Raw genomic sequence first — 14,966 nt, forward strand, 5'->3', positions numbered from 1 at the left:
TTTTAAGTTAAATGACCAACAATTGCGGATCCACTTCTGTAAAGCCAATCATACCAATTGAAGAGGGGTTTCAAATATGCTTCAAGTGTGATTTCTCGATACATTTATCTCAATTAGTAAATGTCACAAGCATAGTCTCCTATAATATTAGCATAAACATAAAGTAGGAATCAACCTCATGATGAACGGCTTGTCAAATATGTCGATCAAAATTTAAGTAACATCACGTTTCATTTTAGATGTACAAGGGAAGAGGTAGATTGAAACCATGGGAAGGGTGACAGTGCACCATATTTCGGCACAAAAGAAAGAGTGAGAGAAAAGAGACAAGCGAGTGCAGGTCTTTGGCTAAGGCACCATACAATGTCACTCCAAAAACATGAACGCAAAAGAACTCTAAACATGAGCAACGACCCCAACACAATTAGAGAAGAATAAATGTTGCTCGGAATTGCAAACACCAAAAATGTTACAATCAGCAAAGGTAACCACTAGCTCGATCAAATATCCTATAGGAATGTGGCTTTGACTATTACACTGGTAGAAGTACAACCAAAGCTCCACAAGATTCACAAAGTTGGAAGGGTATATTTATAAGATATCTCATTGTTAAATTTGATTTTAATGTGATATCATAAAAAATATAAACGATAGGTATTTCAACACTTGGGAGATTTGTCTTGGATAATTTGCCAAAAACATTTTATCGAGTCATATATACCATTGATTTAGTAACTATATTGGAACATCAATTATAGAAATATACTTTGATGAATTTAATTTTGATATGATATCTAACACCATGATGTTCAACATAGGTGTCCTATCTTGGGCAACTTACTAATCAGGAACACCATAGATTTTGGAAACGAGTCAATGCATCCGTAAGGAATGTGATTTCAATGTGGAAAAAAACCATATAAAGAGTGAAAACCCAGAACTTGCATCCCATCTTGGATAAGCTACCAAGCACATCAGCATATTAAATGGTATGTCATTGATGTTACACTTATTCAGTGTAATTCAAAACTGAAAAGCAAAATTGATGAACACAACACTGGTTTCACCATTTATCTTATTGTGGGTAGCCTGCTCATTGTATTGACATATCATCAATGTTAATCTTCCCACTACTATAATTGAACACGTCTCATTTTTGAAGTATTATTTCTCTTCCAAATTTGTCCTTCTAGACCATAAGGATAGTGTACAAGATAAAAACATTTCATCCATGTAACAAGATTAAACAAATGTCATTTCCCTTTAGAAGTTGTTTTGCTAGACCTTGACATGCATGATATTTCAAAAAAATGCATGGATAGAGGCCTATATAATGCATACATATATTATTCTTTTGAGCTCACAGTGACACTAGATCTTAATTCAAATGGTTTTTTTAAAGTATTTATAGCTTTTTATGCATCTTGTACTTTTTGAATTTTGGTGCTTTTCCATAACAAATGCAAGTGTAATATTATGTCAAGGGCATTCTTACTGCTACACTAGAAAGCAATGCTATGAAATGGTAAAGCCAGATTGTACTCTACCACTTTGCCAATTTTGATGCACATTGTAGCACAAAACTCTATGACTTCTCATGCTTATGTTTGAAACACAAATACTAGTGTGGTTGAGTGCATCCTTATCATCCTTGTGGCCATGGATGCATTCTTCTACTTGATTGCACTACACCTTTACTCCTTAAAGCACTATAAAGGCTTGTCTTCAAACCAAGAACCACTTTTTGCCAGCTTGCAACTTCCAAAATGTAGAGATTCCATGCTACTATGATTGCTAAACGAACATCTCTGTACTACAAAGTTCATTTGTTAATACAAAACATTTGCAATAATAAACCTTGTTAAGGAAAGTCATCAAGAAACGTTTAAATATTTATAGAGTATTCCCTACTATTTTCAATTCTTCTGTTTTTAAAATATGCCATGGGTAAACTTATTTCCATGCTTCACTTGTGTATGATCCGGCCATTGATATAACTGTGTAAATTTTTTTCTTTGATCCACGGATTCATTGCAAAGAACAATGCCACCTGCCTTTATTGATGGATTTTCAGTCTGCAAAATATTATTCTTCTTGAGGATTTTTCTCAAGCATGACTTTAACTTCTAAACTGCAAAATTGTTGTCTATGAATACTCCCATGATTAACACATACTAGATAAGGCATTTTACAATGGAGCAATAGTACTAATGTTGACAAAAGAAGTAGTGCATATCTCCAACAAAACATATGCCCAAGCAACGCTGGGACACATCTTTAAAAAGATCTAGGCCATCTCAAGAACTCATCTAAATGGCTGATGTTCAGTGAGTGAACATTGCTGAACATGGACACAGAGTTTTGCTCCATGTGTATATAGCGTTGATTTTAAAAGTACTATGTCACAAAAACCCATTTGAACACGACAATCCTCGATTCAATCAACTCTAAAGACTTGCATCTTTAAAATACTATGTCACAAAAACCCGTTGCACTCCACAATCCTCGATTTAGTCAACTCTAAAGACTTGCATCATTGTTACTGTTGAATAGAAAACATGACATTTTTTGCAGTGGCGCTTTCGCGATTTAAATGTTTCAGCTACGTTGCCAATATTGCGCATTTGGTATTTGATCAAAATTACCGATGATTTTAACTGCATGAGACAGGTGTATGTATAGTTAATATGTCTAATCTGTACAGTTACAAAGTATTCAATGTAATGAACATGAATGCAACAACCTAGAGCTGTACAATTGACAAGGATACATGACAATAACTGCTGAGCCGTCTCAACCTTGTTTTCGTGATTAAGAGCTGCCAATTATTCACCACAAAACTGGGGCTTGCGTTTCTCTGCAAAAGCATCCAATGCTTCCAATCGGTCTTTGGTATGCAAGGTTTGAGCATAGCAAGCTTCTTCCAAAACCATTCCAGAGGCAGTTTCCATCTCAATTCCCCGATCAATTGCAACTTTTGCCATCCTTACAGCTAGTGGACCCTACATGTACCCCCCTTGCATCAGACTCTGGAAAAAAGCTAAGACAACGAGCATCGAGCAATACAACTGAATAGCTTACTTGCTTCATAATCTCTCTTGCAATCTCAATTGCTTTCACATGGGCAGCACCACTCTCCACACAGTGCTCCACAAGTCCTGCAATGGAAATTTTCCTCGATCATGGATGAGTCTTAGCTTTTCAAGCCTCTGCAGTATACTACATACCTATTTTCTCTGCATACTTGGCATCGAATTTACGTGCAGTAAAAATAAGCTCTTTTGCTCTAGCTTCCCCTATCAATCTCGGTAATCTCTGGGTTCCTCCTGCACTGCAGCCAAGTACACATAAGACTATGGAAATGCTCCCAGATGCCCCATGAGATTTGAATGTAGTGAGAACGATAGAGGACAGATAGACAAAAGAATTCGAGTAAAAAGGAAGATGGGTCAGTCACATTAGAGTTGAGATTACCGAGTCTTACAAAGCAACATACCCTGGGATAATGGCAAGACTTGTCTCTGGCAAACCTAGAATGGCTCCACTTCCTGCATCAAGGGGGAAAACAAAATGTCAACGTCTCTTAAAGGCCAAAATGGCCCAAGAGACCACAACAATGTAAACCAAGGATGATATCTGTCATCATAACGTGTCACAATATAATGAAACGTAATCCGAACTAAACTCCAAGTTAGAACGTGATTGCAGTCCTCGTGGTTGTTTTGCTCTACAAATGGCAATTAACTTGTCCAACATGTCTCCTCTAGAGAGGCCTCTATGACAGGGTAAGTAACTGGATGAGGAAGTAGAAGCCGCGGTAGCTTTAGTACTTGCATTGCCACAGTCTCTAAGCGCTCAATGTGCTGGCAGAAAAAGGCCTATTCCCCTCTTTCCCTCAAAAGATGACCTCTATGACGCCTAAGCTAGCAACAATATTCATCACATATAGAGGGCAACGCAAAAGCCATGTTTCAATTTTCTATGGACTCACGCACAGACTTCTACATTCTTGAGACTAGTTATTACGAGGTGTACGGAGTGGCAATATTCACTACCTGATTGGTTCATCAACCAGCCCTGAGGATTATAACCTTTCTGTACAGATATCTGTCTTAATTTGTCACGTAGTGTCAGTTTTTTAGTGACCTTCAGGACCATGTTGTACATTAAATACAGCCTTGCTGGGTACACACGTGCGCACAAACGCACCCATGCCTTTTTGTTTTCTTTGGCAGTACCCTTGAATAAGATTGGTGGGTTTGGATTCTGGACCCTGGTTCACATACAAAGCATGTACGTACACGTGCGCACACATGTGCATACACAAGGTTTCAATCGACCTCTGGTATGGCTTCATTCTCTATTATTCAAATGTTTGCCTTGATGGTGATGCCTTTAGAATAGCAGGGTCCGAAAATCATTTATCACCCTTTAAACTGCAACTGCCAGGAACAAACCATCAATTTGAGGTTCTCAACAAGTTACCAATATTTGCAGGTCCTCCCTTGCCAAATCTTCAGTCCTTCTGTCACACAAAGAGCAGCCAGAGCCATCAAGAACTGGCCTTGCCAAACAATTTCATCTGCTTGCTTTTTCAAATAGTTGAGTCTGAATGCCAACCTAGCAGAAAACGCATAACTAGAAAGCTCTATCCTTCCCTAGTTTATCCGAGAGGAGTTACGAGAATCCTGAGACATGACCCGATTTCTTCCTTAACATGAAGCAAAAGAATAGCTTTTGCTTCAATATGCAGCTGGTAATACAGTAACTAAATTATTAAAACTTGTTGGATCAAAGAGAAAGTGGCAAACAAAGTGGTCATGATATTGAAATTTTTAAGTGAGAGCATGGGAGTCCTTACTTACCGCAAACACGCAAGTCGCAAGCTAAAGCTAGCTCTAATCCACCCCCTAATGCTGCCCCCTCAATTACAGCTATGGTGGGTATGCTGAGAGCCTGTATGACATGCAAAGACCATTAGCTCATGATCGACTGATTCATATTGCTAGACCAAGAAAAAACTGCTCATTAGCATACCTCTAAGTATGAGAAGGTAGACCGTATTGTGCGAGAATATTTTTGCACTTCAGGTATGTCCATTTTTCGCCTTTCCTGTAAAGTAAAACTGTTTACTTGAGCACCTTGACAAGATTGAAAATTATTAGAAAGATAAAATTTGAGGAACCATAAACTTCCAGTACCTTGAGATCGGCTCCTGCACAAAACACACCAGGAACATCGCTGCGGAGAATCATGACACGAGCTGCAGGATCATGATGTATTGACTCAAAGACATTTTGGAACTGGTTTAACATTGTTGTCCCAATAGCATTTCGTGACTCCGGTCTATTAAGCACAACCTCTATCATTCCTGCCGAGAACCACAAATTGGACCTTGGGAGACTATACTAATCACAGAGACCAAACACAAACAACATGCCACCACGCCATCGCCCCCCTCCCCTTTCCGCACCTGTTTTTCTAGCAAAAATGGCCTATAACCATCATCGGTAATCCTAGAAAACTCATAGCCCTAGAAACATCAATATTGGAAATTGTAGTAAAGTATAAAACCATGCATGCATCCAGTCCATATTGTCTGACCATGTGCGAAATATCCTATAGTTCAGGAAAACGTGCACACTAGGGCAAGCTAGGGGTCATGGTTAGGAGCATAATGTGTAATAGACTTGGACACTTCAAGCCAAAGATCTGATGTAACGCACGCGAGAGAAATTGAACATGAGAGAAATAGACGACACAGCATAGCGGAGTTCCGGGCCCAAATGCAGTGGCCCCAAAGACTGTCGCCCCTCTTCGGTATTTCTTTATTCTCATGCTTCAACGAGTACAATGTCCGAGGGTCCTCGCTCTATCTGCAATGCTCCCAAGCAAATCAGGCCCTGGCAATTTATTTATAGGCCCTTGGCCATCCAAAAGCAATTACATGAAAAGCATCAAGTCTAAAAGCATCCGTACAGCTCCCACGTCAGCAATCAACACAAAACATGGGCGTCCGTACAACTGCCACATCATCAATCCTCCAACGCAAATTGGGTTCTTGGCATAACTTTTGAGGTTTTAGGCCCATTGGCCGGGGTACCATAAGTTGGTACAACTTATAAAATTAATGCCCTTTGAATTGGGCCTCTCCGCAAGTTCTGTAAGTTGGTGAAACCTCTTCTGCCTCTTTCACTAGGGTTTTGATCCCTCTCTGTCCGGAGTTCGTCCTTTAGGTTGTCCACGTCATCACTTTATGACATAACCCCCCCTTTGAAAGAATTGTAATCGCCCTCAATTACGCCTGCAAAATAGACATAGGACAAAAACTAGTTCAACAGACACCGACTCTAAGTACCGACATACTAGAGCACATATATCCAACACTGCACATATATCCCGCTTTGGCAAACTTCTCCGCCAAAATTTTTCCCAATTCTTCATTTTTTTATTTGCCTTAGAGGTGTTATCTCTGTCAGACTCTCCCCAAGAACCTGTAGTCTTGGGTTCTTTATGGCTTATGCCCCTTACAACAAAGCGATGAAGACGGGAGCTCACCCGATCCGTGATGGACTAAGGGTGGGAGTGACTAATAAGTCCGGGGCAGGGACACGAAGATTCTTTTGTCAAACAAAATCCAGAATCCTGACTGCTCTGTCAGGTTCTCCTCAATCACCTGTGTGCGTTGCAAAAGGGATCGGATCCTCTGTAGAAGAAGAATCTTTCTCAACTCTGATACCACTGTTACAAGCTTGGACACTCCAAGCAAGAAATCAATAGCAACACATGAACAAAAACTTCAAAATCATTGAACTTTAGTAGAGAGAGAGAGAGAGAGAGAGAGAGAGAGAGAGAGAGAGAGAGAGAGAGAGAGAGAGAGTCGGCACGGCACGACCGAGTTCTGCACCTAGAAGCACTGGCCACAAACACTGGCGCCCCTTTCGGTATTTCTTTATTATTGCTCACAGCAAAGTACAACTCCAAGGGTCCTCTGCTCTCAAACTCTACTTCCATATGCTCTACAGAGTGAGAGGCCCAAGGGCTCTTTTAAACTTACAAGGGATGCCCAAAAGCAATCAAGTTCAAAAGCACTTTCCTCCAAAAGCATCAGCTCCCAAAAGCTAGTGTTGAAATCAGCCAACACAATTTGCAGAAATCCGTATGGCCTACCACGTGGCACAGCAATGCAAACTCGCGGAAAATCCGTAAAGCAACTGCCACGTCAGCATCCGTACAGCATGCCACGTCAGCATGTCAACGCGTTTTACGAAAAACATCTCCAGAGTTCAAGCTTCTGGATTTTTAGAAGTAGGCCCCATGGTAGTGCTCAAAATTTCTTCGGATTCCGTTTCTCTTGTCCACTCGGCCATCAATTTGACATGCCACGTCATCACTTTGTGACAACCTGCGTGCATTAAAAACCCTTGCTTGGCATGTCCCATTAGCCGTTGCATGGACTCTGACTTCTTCTGCAGACTATAACTCCGTATCTCCTTGGGTATTCCACAACAGAATCGCTCAATTTGTTGCTTGAAGGTGATTTTCTTAAAAGAAGAGGTAGGGAGAAAAGTATCCCAAAATCTTTGACAATAGACATCTAGTGTGTATTCCTTGGTCATCCTTAGATGATTCCAAGTTGTGATCACATCTTGCTCGTAATCCTTGAGTGAGCCATGAAGAAGTGAAAACCCGCTTGAACTGTAGCCACTTCGTTGGTGCTTCCCTACGTTGCAGTATGGTAGACCACCATGTTCGTGCATTCCCTTTGAGATAGGGCGCTGCTGTTCGTACCTTAGAGTGCTCTGAGTAGTGCCCTCCCAAATAAGCGATGTCAAATTGTTGGATGAAAGCGAGGGCTTTGTGGGTATCCTTAAAGCCTGCCCACCCTCCTTGAAATCCTTAAATTTCTTGCCCTTGTCCTCGAGGTAATCGGCTCGATTTAGGTACTTCCTCTTCGTTGCGTACATCAGCTCATCAGACTCTGAGCTCTCGGAGGACGAGGAGTCCTTATCCGAACTGTCAAAGTGCTTCTAAGATCTTCTACAGGATCTGCTCTTCTTTGCCTTCTTCTTGCCTTTGCTAAGTCTTTCTCTTCTTCTTCTTGTGTCTATCCTCATCGTTGGAGTCAGAGGAAGAACTCTCCGAACTATCAGAAGAGGACGAGGAAACACCCAACACGTTTTTTTTGGCGTACTGGAAACCTCAAAGGTAGATTTTCGACCCAAGTAGCCGGGATAGTCTACTAAGTAGCCGGGATAGTCTGCTGACCGACTCTTCTTCCATGGCTGCCTCTTCGTCTCATGAGTTTGTTGACTCGTCGCTCTACAACTTCATCAAATTCATCATTTGGGTACACCCTTTGTCTGGGTACCGCCCGTGTAGATTTCTTCTTCAAAGCCGAGTCCATTCTTTCGTATTTTGTGGGTGGAGACGGACCATAGTCTTCTCTGGAGTCGTCGAAAGGTGGTCGATGTCCGTTTGAATCGCTTTTTTTTTCTCCAATACCCGAGTGGCAGGATTCGTTGATAGAATCCATGTGTGTTGCAAGTAAAGGAATCGGATCCTCCGTAGAAGAAGAGTCATTTGAGCTATGATACCACTGTAATAGACTTGGACACTCCAAGCCAAAGATCTAATGCAAAGCCATGAAAAGAGGGCGAGGCGCACCTTGCAAGTGTGTGTGTGTGTGTGTGTGTGTGTGTGTGTGTGTGTTCGGGGGGTTGGGGGTTGGGGGGGGGGGGTGTCCAAAGAAGCTCGATTGCGCTCTGATACCAGTGTAACGCCGCTTAAGAGACTATGGTGAGCTTGGGGCTTCACCAACACATAGGCCTGCAACTCTGCATAGCGGTTACTTTCGTAAGCTGCATCCCAACGATCTTCTATAGCTGCAATAACGTTCTCAACACTCCCTCGCCTTGTTGACCCTCTCACGCGCTGCTGCCCACGATGTCTACCAGATTTATGATGTCAACGATTTCTGCCCTATGACGTTAATGAGCATCAAGATGTCCTTAGCGGCTCCCCACTTTCCGGCTGTTGCAATTTAGTGCCAATTAATGGTTTTCTCAGTAAAGTCAGAGGAGGAGGAGAAAGCTGCACTACATGAATTGATCTTCCTCTAGCGGCGATGGTAGTCCCAAGACATAGCAATCACATCGGACCTCCAAGGTTATCAACTCGAAAAGAGACACCTACTGGGAGATGTCGAGAAATTTCAAGTTATAATCTGCTAGGGTTTCCATGGCAAGCATTTCACAATACCCCACTCTGCCAAAAGTTGCACCACAAGGAAGATGTCAGAAACCATATAACTTCAGGCAAAAATTTTCTTGAAAGCTTGCCAAGTCCTTGGAGAATGCGGCTTGGTAGCTATAGACTTCCACCACTGCATGGCACTGTATCTGAGAAAGGGGGGGGGGGGGGGGGGGGGGGGGGAAGCAGCTCGAAACAAATCTTGGAACCTTCTCTTGCAAGTGATCTTTATGACTTGTGCCCTGTAAGACAAAGCGATGAAGAAAGGAGCGCGCCCGATGCGCGATGAAGTAAGGGTGGGAGTGGCTAATAAGTCCGAGGTCGGGCCACGAAGATTCTTTCAAATAAAATTTCCAATGATCTTTGGAAGTACCATCTTGCTCTGTCTGCTCTTTGGTAGGATCGATATGCTTTCACAAAACCACACGCCTGATGCTCTAATACCACTGCCACAAGACGGGCACCACGTGCCAACAAAAAAGAATAGACTAAACAGACTTTTAGCACTTCAATAACAACTGAACTGAAAAAGAGAGCACACGTGGCATAGAGTGGCGAAGTTCCACCCCAGAAAGCATTGGCCCCAAACCTTGGTGCCCCTTTCGGTATTCCTTTATATTACACGAACTCTGTACAATGTCGGTACTTGGGCTCTGCACCTTCTCATCGAAGCCTGCCAAAGAATGAGCCCTCTGCACATATTCAAAGGCCCTTGGCCTATGGAAAGCAGTTTACATGAAAAGCCTTCAAACTTAAAAGCATCTGGTCCAAAAGCTGGCGCTGAAAATCAGCCAGCATAAATCACGGAAATCCGTACAGGCTGCCATGCCAGCAAGTCAGCGCAAAAATCGGAAATCCATACAAGTTGCCACGTCAGCAGCCAGCGCACTTTGTGGACTATCCATACAACTGCCACATCATCATCTTCTACGCATGTGGGTTTTGCTTTATTTTCTCTCTGTGTCACTTGGGCCTCATCGGACGGGGTCCCATAAGTTGGCGGGAACTCTTCTTTAAAAAAAGGCCACTCCGCAAGACTTTGCAAGTTGGTGAAACTTCTTCTGTTACTTCTACATCTTCACTTAGGGTTTAGGCCTTCGAGCCAGGATTGCACGTTGGTTCCGTTCTTCAATGGCTTGACACATCAGCAGTTTGTGACAGCGAGACCCGCGTTCTTACTACCTAGGGTTTCCCGGGGTCAAAGTCTCCAGTCTCCTGCAGTTCTGCTACTAAACATGTGTCCCAGGTCACTTTGAGTGTGTTTACAAATTTATTAGCATTTTTAGCCATTGGAATCGTGGGGTTTTCAGGCTGGTAGAACAAAATTCCAGTTTGCCTATATAGGCCGCTCCCGCCCCCCGTACTTTTGGCATGTTGTTCAGTGCAGAGATCCAACGTTTGGCTCTCTCTCTCTCTCTCTCTCTCTCTCTCTCTCTCTCTCTCTCTCTCTCTCTCTCTCTCTCTCGCGCACGCACGCACGTGTTTTGCATTGTTGGCGTTTTGAGAGTCTGCGACGACCACATTCTCTCTCTCGCGTTGTTTGTCATCATCATCGATCTCTCTCCTCCAACATTTTTGCTCAGCGATCTCTCTCTCTACAACTAGCGCTCCCTCTCTCTTGCGGTGTACACACCCTCTCGGTGTTGCATCATGTGCGGCGAGACCCAGTGCCGTTCGATGGGCGGTGCTAGGACCTTGATGGCGAGGAGATCCATGCGATAGATACGAGCTCTATTGGCTGCCCGTCACGGAGAGGTATTTCGATCGCGGTTGCAGACGAGTTTCTCATCCGCTGCACCCTTGACATGGTATCAGAGCCATGGGTTGGGGCTGATTTCGGCTATAGTGAGCAGATTTTCAGATTTTACCTTGTACCTCGACCTAGCCTTATCACATGCCTTGATTCTCCAACACCATGGAGAAGAGTGATGATTCTGAAACCTACTCAACCCATGGTGATGAAGTGAAACATGAGGATGTGATCGGTGGCGGTGACAATGCCGTCAACCAAGAATGGGGAGGTTTGTCTGAGTTCTACTCCAGCGTAGGCGATCAAGATATCTACACTCCCTACCTTTCCCTCGGATCGACAATTGAATGGAGACAACTATGCCATTTGGGAAGCCACCATGATGGGGGTCTTTGACTCTTACGAGCTTGGAGGTTTTGTCTTGCGCAACTTTCAAAAGACAAAGGACCCAAAGGGAGCAAAGTTATGTCAATGCTTGGATCCGGTCCTTCATTATCCTCCACAGTACACCATCGGTGATTGGCCATATACGGTTGATGAAAGATGCGAAGCTGATCTGGGATCGGCTTTCTTCCCTTTAACAAGATACAGGAGCTTCAAGAGGAGATACTTTATATGGGAAAGCTAATCAGTTCAGAGGACATGGCCATTCAACTTTTGGCCCAATTGCCTCCTCGGTACTCCAACTACTTCTCTTCCTTGATTACTAGTGGCCAGTTGAACACTATCACTTGGGATGAGCTAGTTCCAATGGTTTTGGACCAAGAGGAGCGGTTCAAAACGGGGAAGAAGTCGGGCTCCGAAGCCTTGACCGGTTCTTCCAACAATAATAAGAAGCATAAGGGCAAGAAGACAAGCAACAACACCAAAGACAGGAAGAGTGATGCCGAGCGTGACGTCTTGAAGGCGGAATAGGATTGCAACAATTATGGTGAGAAGGGACATTATTGGAGGAAGTGTCCAAAGCGAGTTGGAGAGGCTTTGATCTCCTCAGCGGCAATGGTTCAGTCACCGGCCTTTGTTCATTTGGAGATTCTCCCCTCAACGGACTCTCCAGGGACATTGGAGGCCACGATGACTCTTGCGGGTCGAGACGATCATGATTGGATCCTTGAGAGTGGTGCCTCCCAACACACGACACGTTCGAAGGATCTTTTGTCCAACATGCAACGACACTATGGTACCATCTTCATCAGCGACAAATCTGGAATTCCTATTCACAGTGAGGGTTCCATGGAGCTCATTCCTGACGGTAGAGGAGGTATACATACCTCCAAGATACTTTATGCTCCAAAGCTAAGATTTCATCTTATGTTTGTGCACGAGGTGTGCAAGCTTGGCATGGAGGTGATCTTCGCAGAGGATTCCGTAACTATTTGAGATCGGCAATCCGATAAAGAGGTCAGAGGGGGCTCAGTGGAGAACGGACTCTATTGGCTCCATGTTCTTTCTTCATACCCACAGGTGATCTTTGCCATTACACGTTTGATCATTTGAACAATGATGCTCTTTGGCTTGCTTTTCGTGAGCAGATGCTTACAGGCTTACCAAATGTTGGGAGTAAGCATGGGAAATGCATTACTTGCATTCGTGGGAAACAACATCGAGAATTCATCCCGAGGCTTGCTACACGCCGAGCCATTGCCATGTTGGAGTTGGTTCACACCGACCTTTGTGGACCTATGCAAACCCTTTCTCTCAACAAGGCTCTCTGTTTTATGTTATTGGTGGATGATTTCAGCCGCTTTACTTGGGTATATTTTCTACAACACAAGCACAAGGTGTCACGAGGACGTGGCAACTGCTAACCTTAGTTGTTGGTTTCTTTCCAATGATTTTTTGTTTGATTTTTGAGACCCTCTTTTTGAAGTTGCAAATGGTCGGACATTGTATGGCCAATGTGAACGGTAGTTTCACCCGCAGACGGGAAGGTGGTCGGCACTGGAATTCGTATAGTAAGAGGATGTCTAGGCTCAGTTCAAGATCGTGTAGGTCTCCCCGTCGCACTTAGCAAGTTGATGGATACTAGGAAGTGAACTCAATAAAGGCATAAAGTCAAGGTGGGAGAAATTGCATGTATGAGTGCCAAGTGGCACTTTTGGGTCAATTTACCAAGTTTGGGAGAACAGAACTCGTAACTGACTTTTTGGAGCAGTTTTGGAGGCTGTTAACGTTGATTTTCAGCCATTTCTCTCCATTTTTTAGCTTCCCATGACTTTACTAAGACCAAGGATGTAACAGACTTGGACACTCCAAGTCAAGAATCAACCGCGACAGCACCAAATAACCACTTCAAAACAATTCACAGATCACAATAGATTTGCACTGGCCCGGCGGAGTTCCATGCCTAGAGATATTGGCCCCAAAGACTAGCGCCCCTTTCGGTATTTCTTTTTGTATTAATCAATCATCAAAGTACAAGAGAGCGGTTAGGGTTTCACTCTCAGACTCTGCGTCCAGATGCTCTGAGAAGTGAGGCCCTCACCACTAATTTAAAGGTTACAAGGGATGCCCAAAAGCAGAGCCCCAAAAGCTTTTAAAATCAAAAGCATCAGTTCTCTCTCTCTTAGAGAGTCCTTTAAAAAAAAAAAAAAAAAAAAGCAAAAGCAAAATTCGCGTCGCTCATCATTTTCCAAAAAAAAAAATAAAAAAATAAAAAAATTTAATAATCCGCCTCCGCGATTTCCGGCAATTAGGGTTTCTGGCAAAAATTAGGGTTTGCAGGAATTTTAGGGTTTCTAGCAGAAATTAGGGTTTCTGCTGTCCACCACGTCATCACTTTGTGACATACCCCCCTCTTGAAAGCATTGTAATCGACCGCGATTACGCCTGCAAAACCGACAAAAGCCATAACTCCGTCTTAGCAGACACTGACTGTTAGTACCTACGTACTAGGAACACACATCTAGCACATGTACAAAATCGACAGTCACATCACACGACATCACAGGACATCACCAGACATCACATGACATTCAACATTCATTCGGATCTTAGACCATGATTTATCGGCAATGTAGCTAGCAATCACATCTAGGTCCAATCGGGACCTCATCGATGTCCGATTGACTAACCCCTATTGCAACCATGTCTATTCGAGATCAAGTAGACCAAAATGCTGCAGTCATTTCGTCTACCAGTTCCTGCACTCACAAGAAGTCAAGAACAAATCAGTATCATAATCAGGAATTCCATTTCATAAAGTCATCCAGCAGAATATTGTCAGCTCTCAATATCCCTGAAGCTCAGATGCTAAACCAAAACATCGAGGTAAAGTTTCACAATCCGAGGAGTATCTGCTAGGTCCTCCTCCTCCATCCACTTCGCATCAAATGCAGGAAAGTTCTTGAACTAAACCAAGAACCACCTTCGGACTTTACCTTTCTTCGTATCATTATGTGCCAAAATCTGTTCAGGAACAAGGATCTCCTCGTTTTCTGTAGATTTCATATCATCAGAATTGGCATCAAAGTTGGGCATTCATGCAGAGGAGATGGGTATGACAGGTGAAGCAGGTTTGGCATGCCCAGCTCATTCAGAGCCTGTTATCCCATTTTGGGGAAGCTTCATTTGCACATTCAGAGCTATGTGGATGCGCAAGAGTTTTATATTATAGTTACCTGTTTGATGCCTCCCCATTTGTGACAAAGGCCACCACGTGTTGCTCACCGATTGTTTCTATGGCCGCTATCCACTCTGCAGAGAGGACATCAACGGAATTGCCACTCTCGGTGGCATCATGAGAGTGCACAAAGTACATCTCTCCACTCGAGTATGCGACGAGGCCATGGATAGATCTCTTCCTTGTATCGCTCCACCCGTCGGCAATGAGGAAAACGCCATGTTTTGCCCAAAGCCTTTGAATATTGAGTGTTGCTTGCTCCACGATCGCCTTATCTTGATCGAGCAAAGCGGTTCGGGTCCACTTTGGGTTGCTCATCAGGCTCCCCATCATCAGGCACAT

The 14,966-nt window shown here is 43.4% G+C and overlaps 1 protein-coding gene across 1 annotated transcript in view; it reads right to left on the reverse strand.

Moving 5' to 3' along the window:
- Window positions 1-2,630: 2,630 nt before the first annotated feature.
- LOC147465921 (ATP-dependent caseinolytic (Clp) protease/crotonase family protein) overlaps window positions 2,631-14,966 on the reverse strand; it is a 96,194-nt gene continuing 83,858 nt past the window's right edge. The window contains exons 3-9 of the mRNA XM_086522739.1: window positions 5,202-5,371; window positions 5,038-5,112; window positions 4,866-4,956; window positions 3,497-3,548; window positions 3,228-3,331; window positions 3,082-3,158; window positions 2,631-3,002 (exon numbers count right to left, since the gene is read on the reverse strand). Coding sequence (XP_086378865.1) covers window positions 2,826-3,002; window positions 3,082-3,158; window positions 3,228-3,331; window positions 3,497-3,548; window positions 4,866-4,956; window positions 5,038-5,112; window positions 5,202-5,371 — 746 coding nt within the window. The 3' untranslated portion in view covers window positions 2,631-2,825. The remainder of the gene's footprint in view (window positions 3,003-3,081; window positions 3,159-3,227; window positions 3,332-3,496; window positions 3,549-4,865; window positions 4,957-5,037; window positions 5,113-5,201; window positions 5,372-14,966) is intronic.

This window comes from Adiantum capillus-veneris, chromosome 1 (assembly GCF_014529385.1).
Source record: "Adiantum capillus-veneris isolate H3 chromosome 1, ASM1452938v2, whole genome shotgun sequence".
Lineage (NCBI taxonomy): Eukaryota > Viridiplantae > Streptophyta > Polypodiopsida > Polypodiales > Pteridaceae > Adiantum > Adiantum capillus-veneris.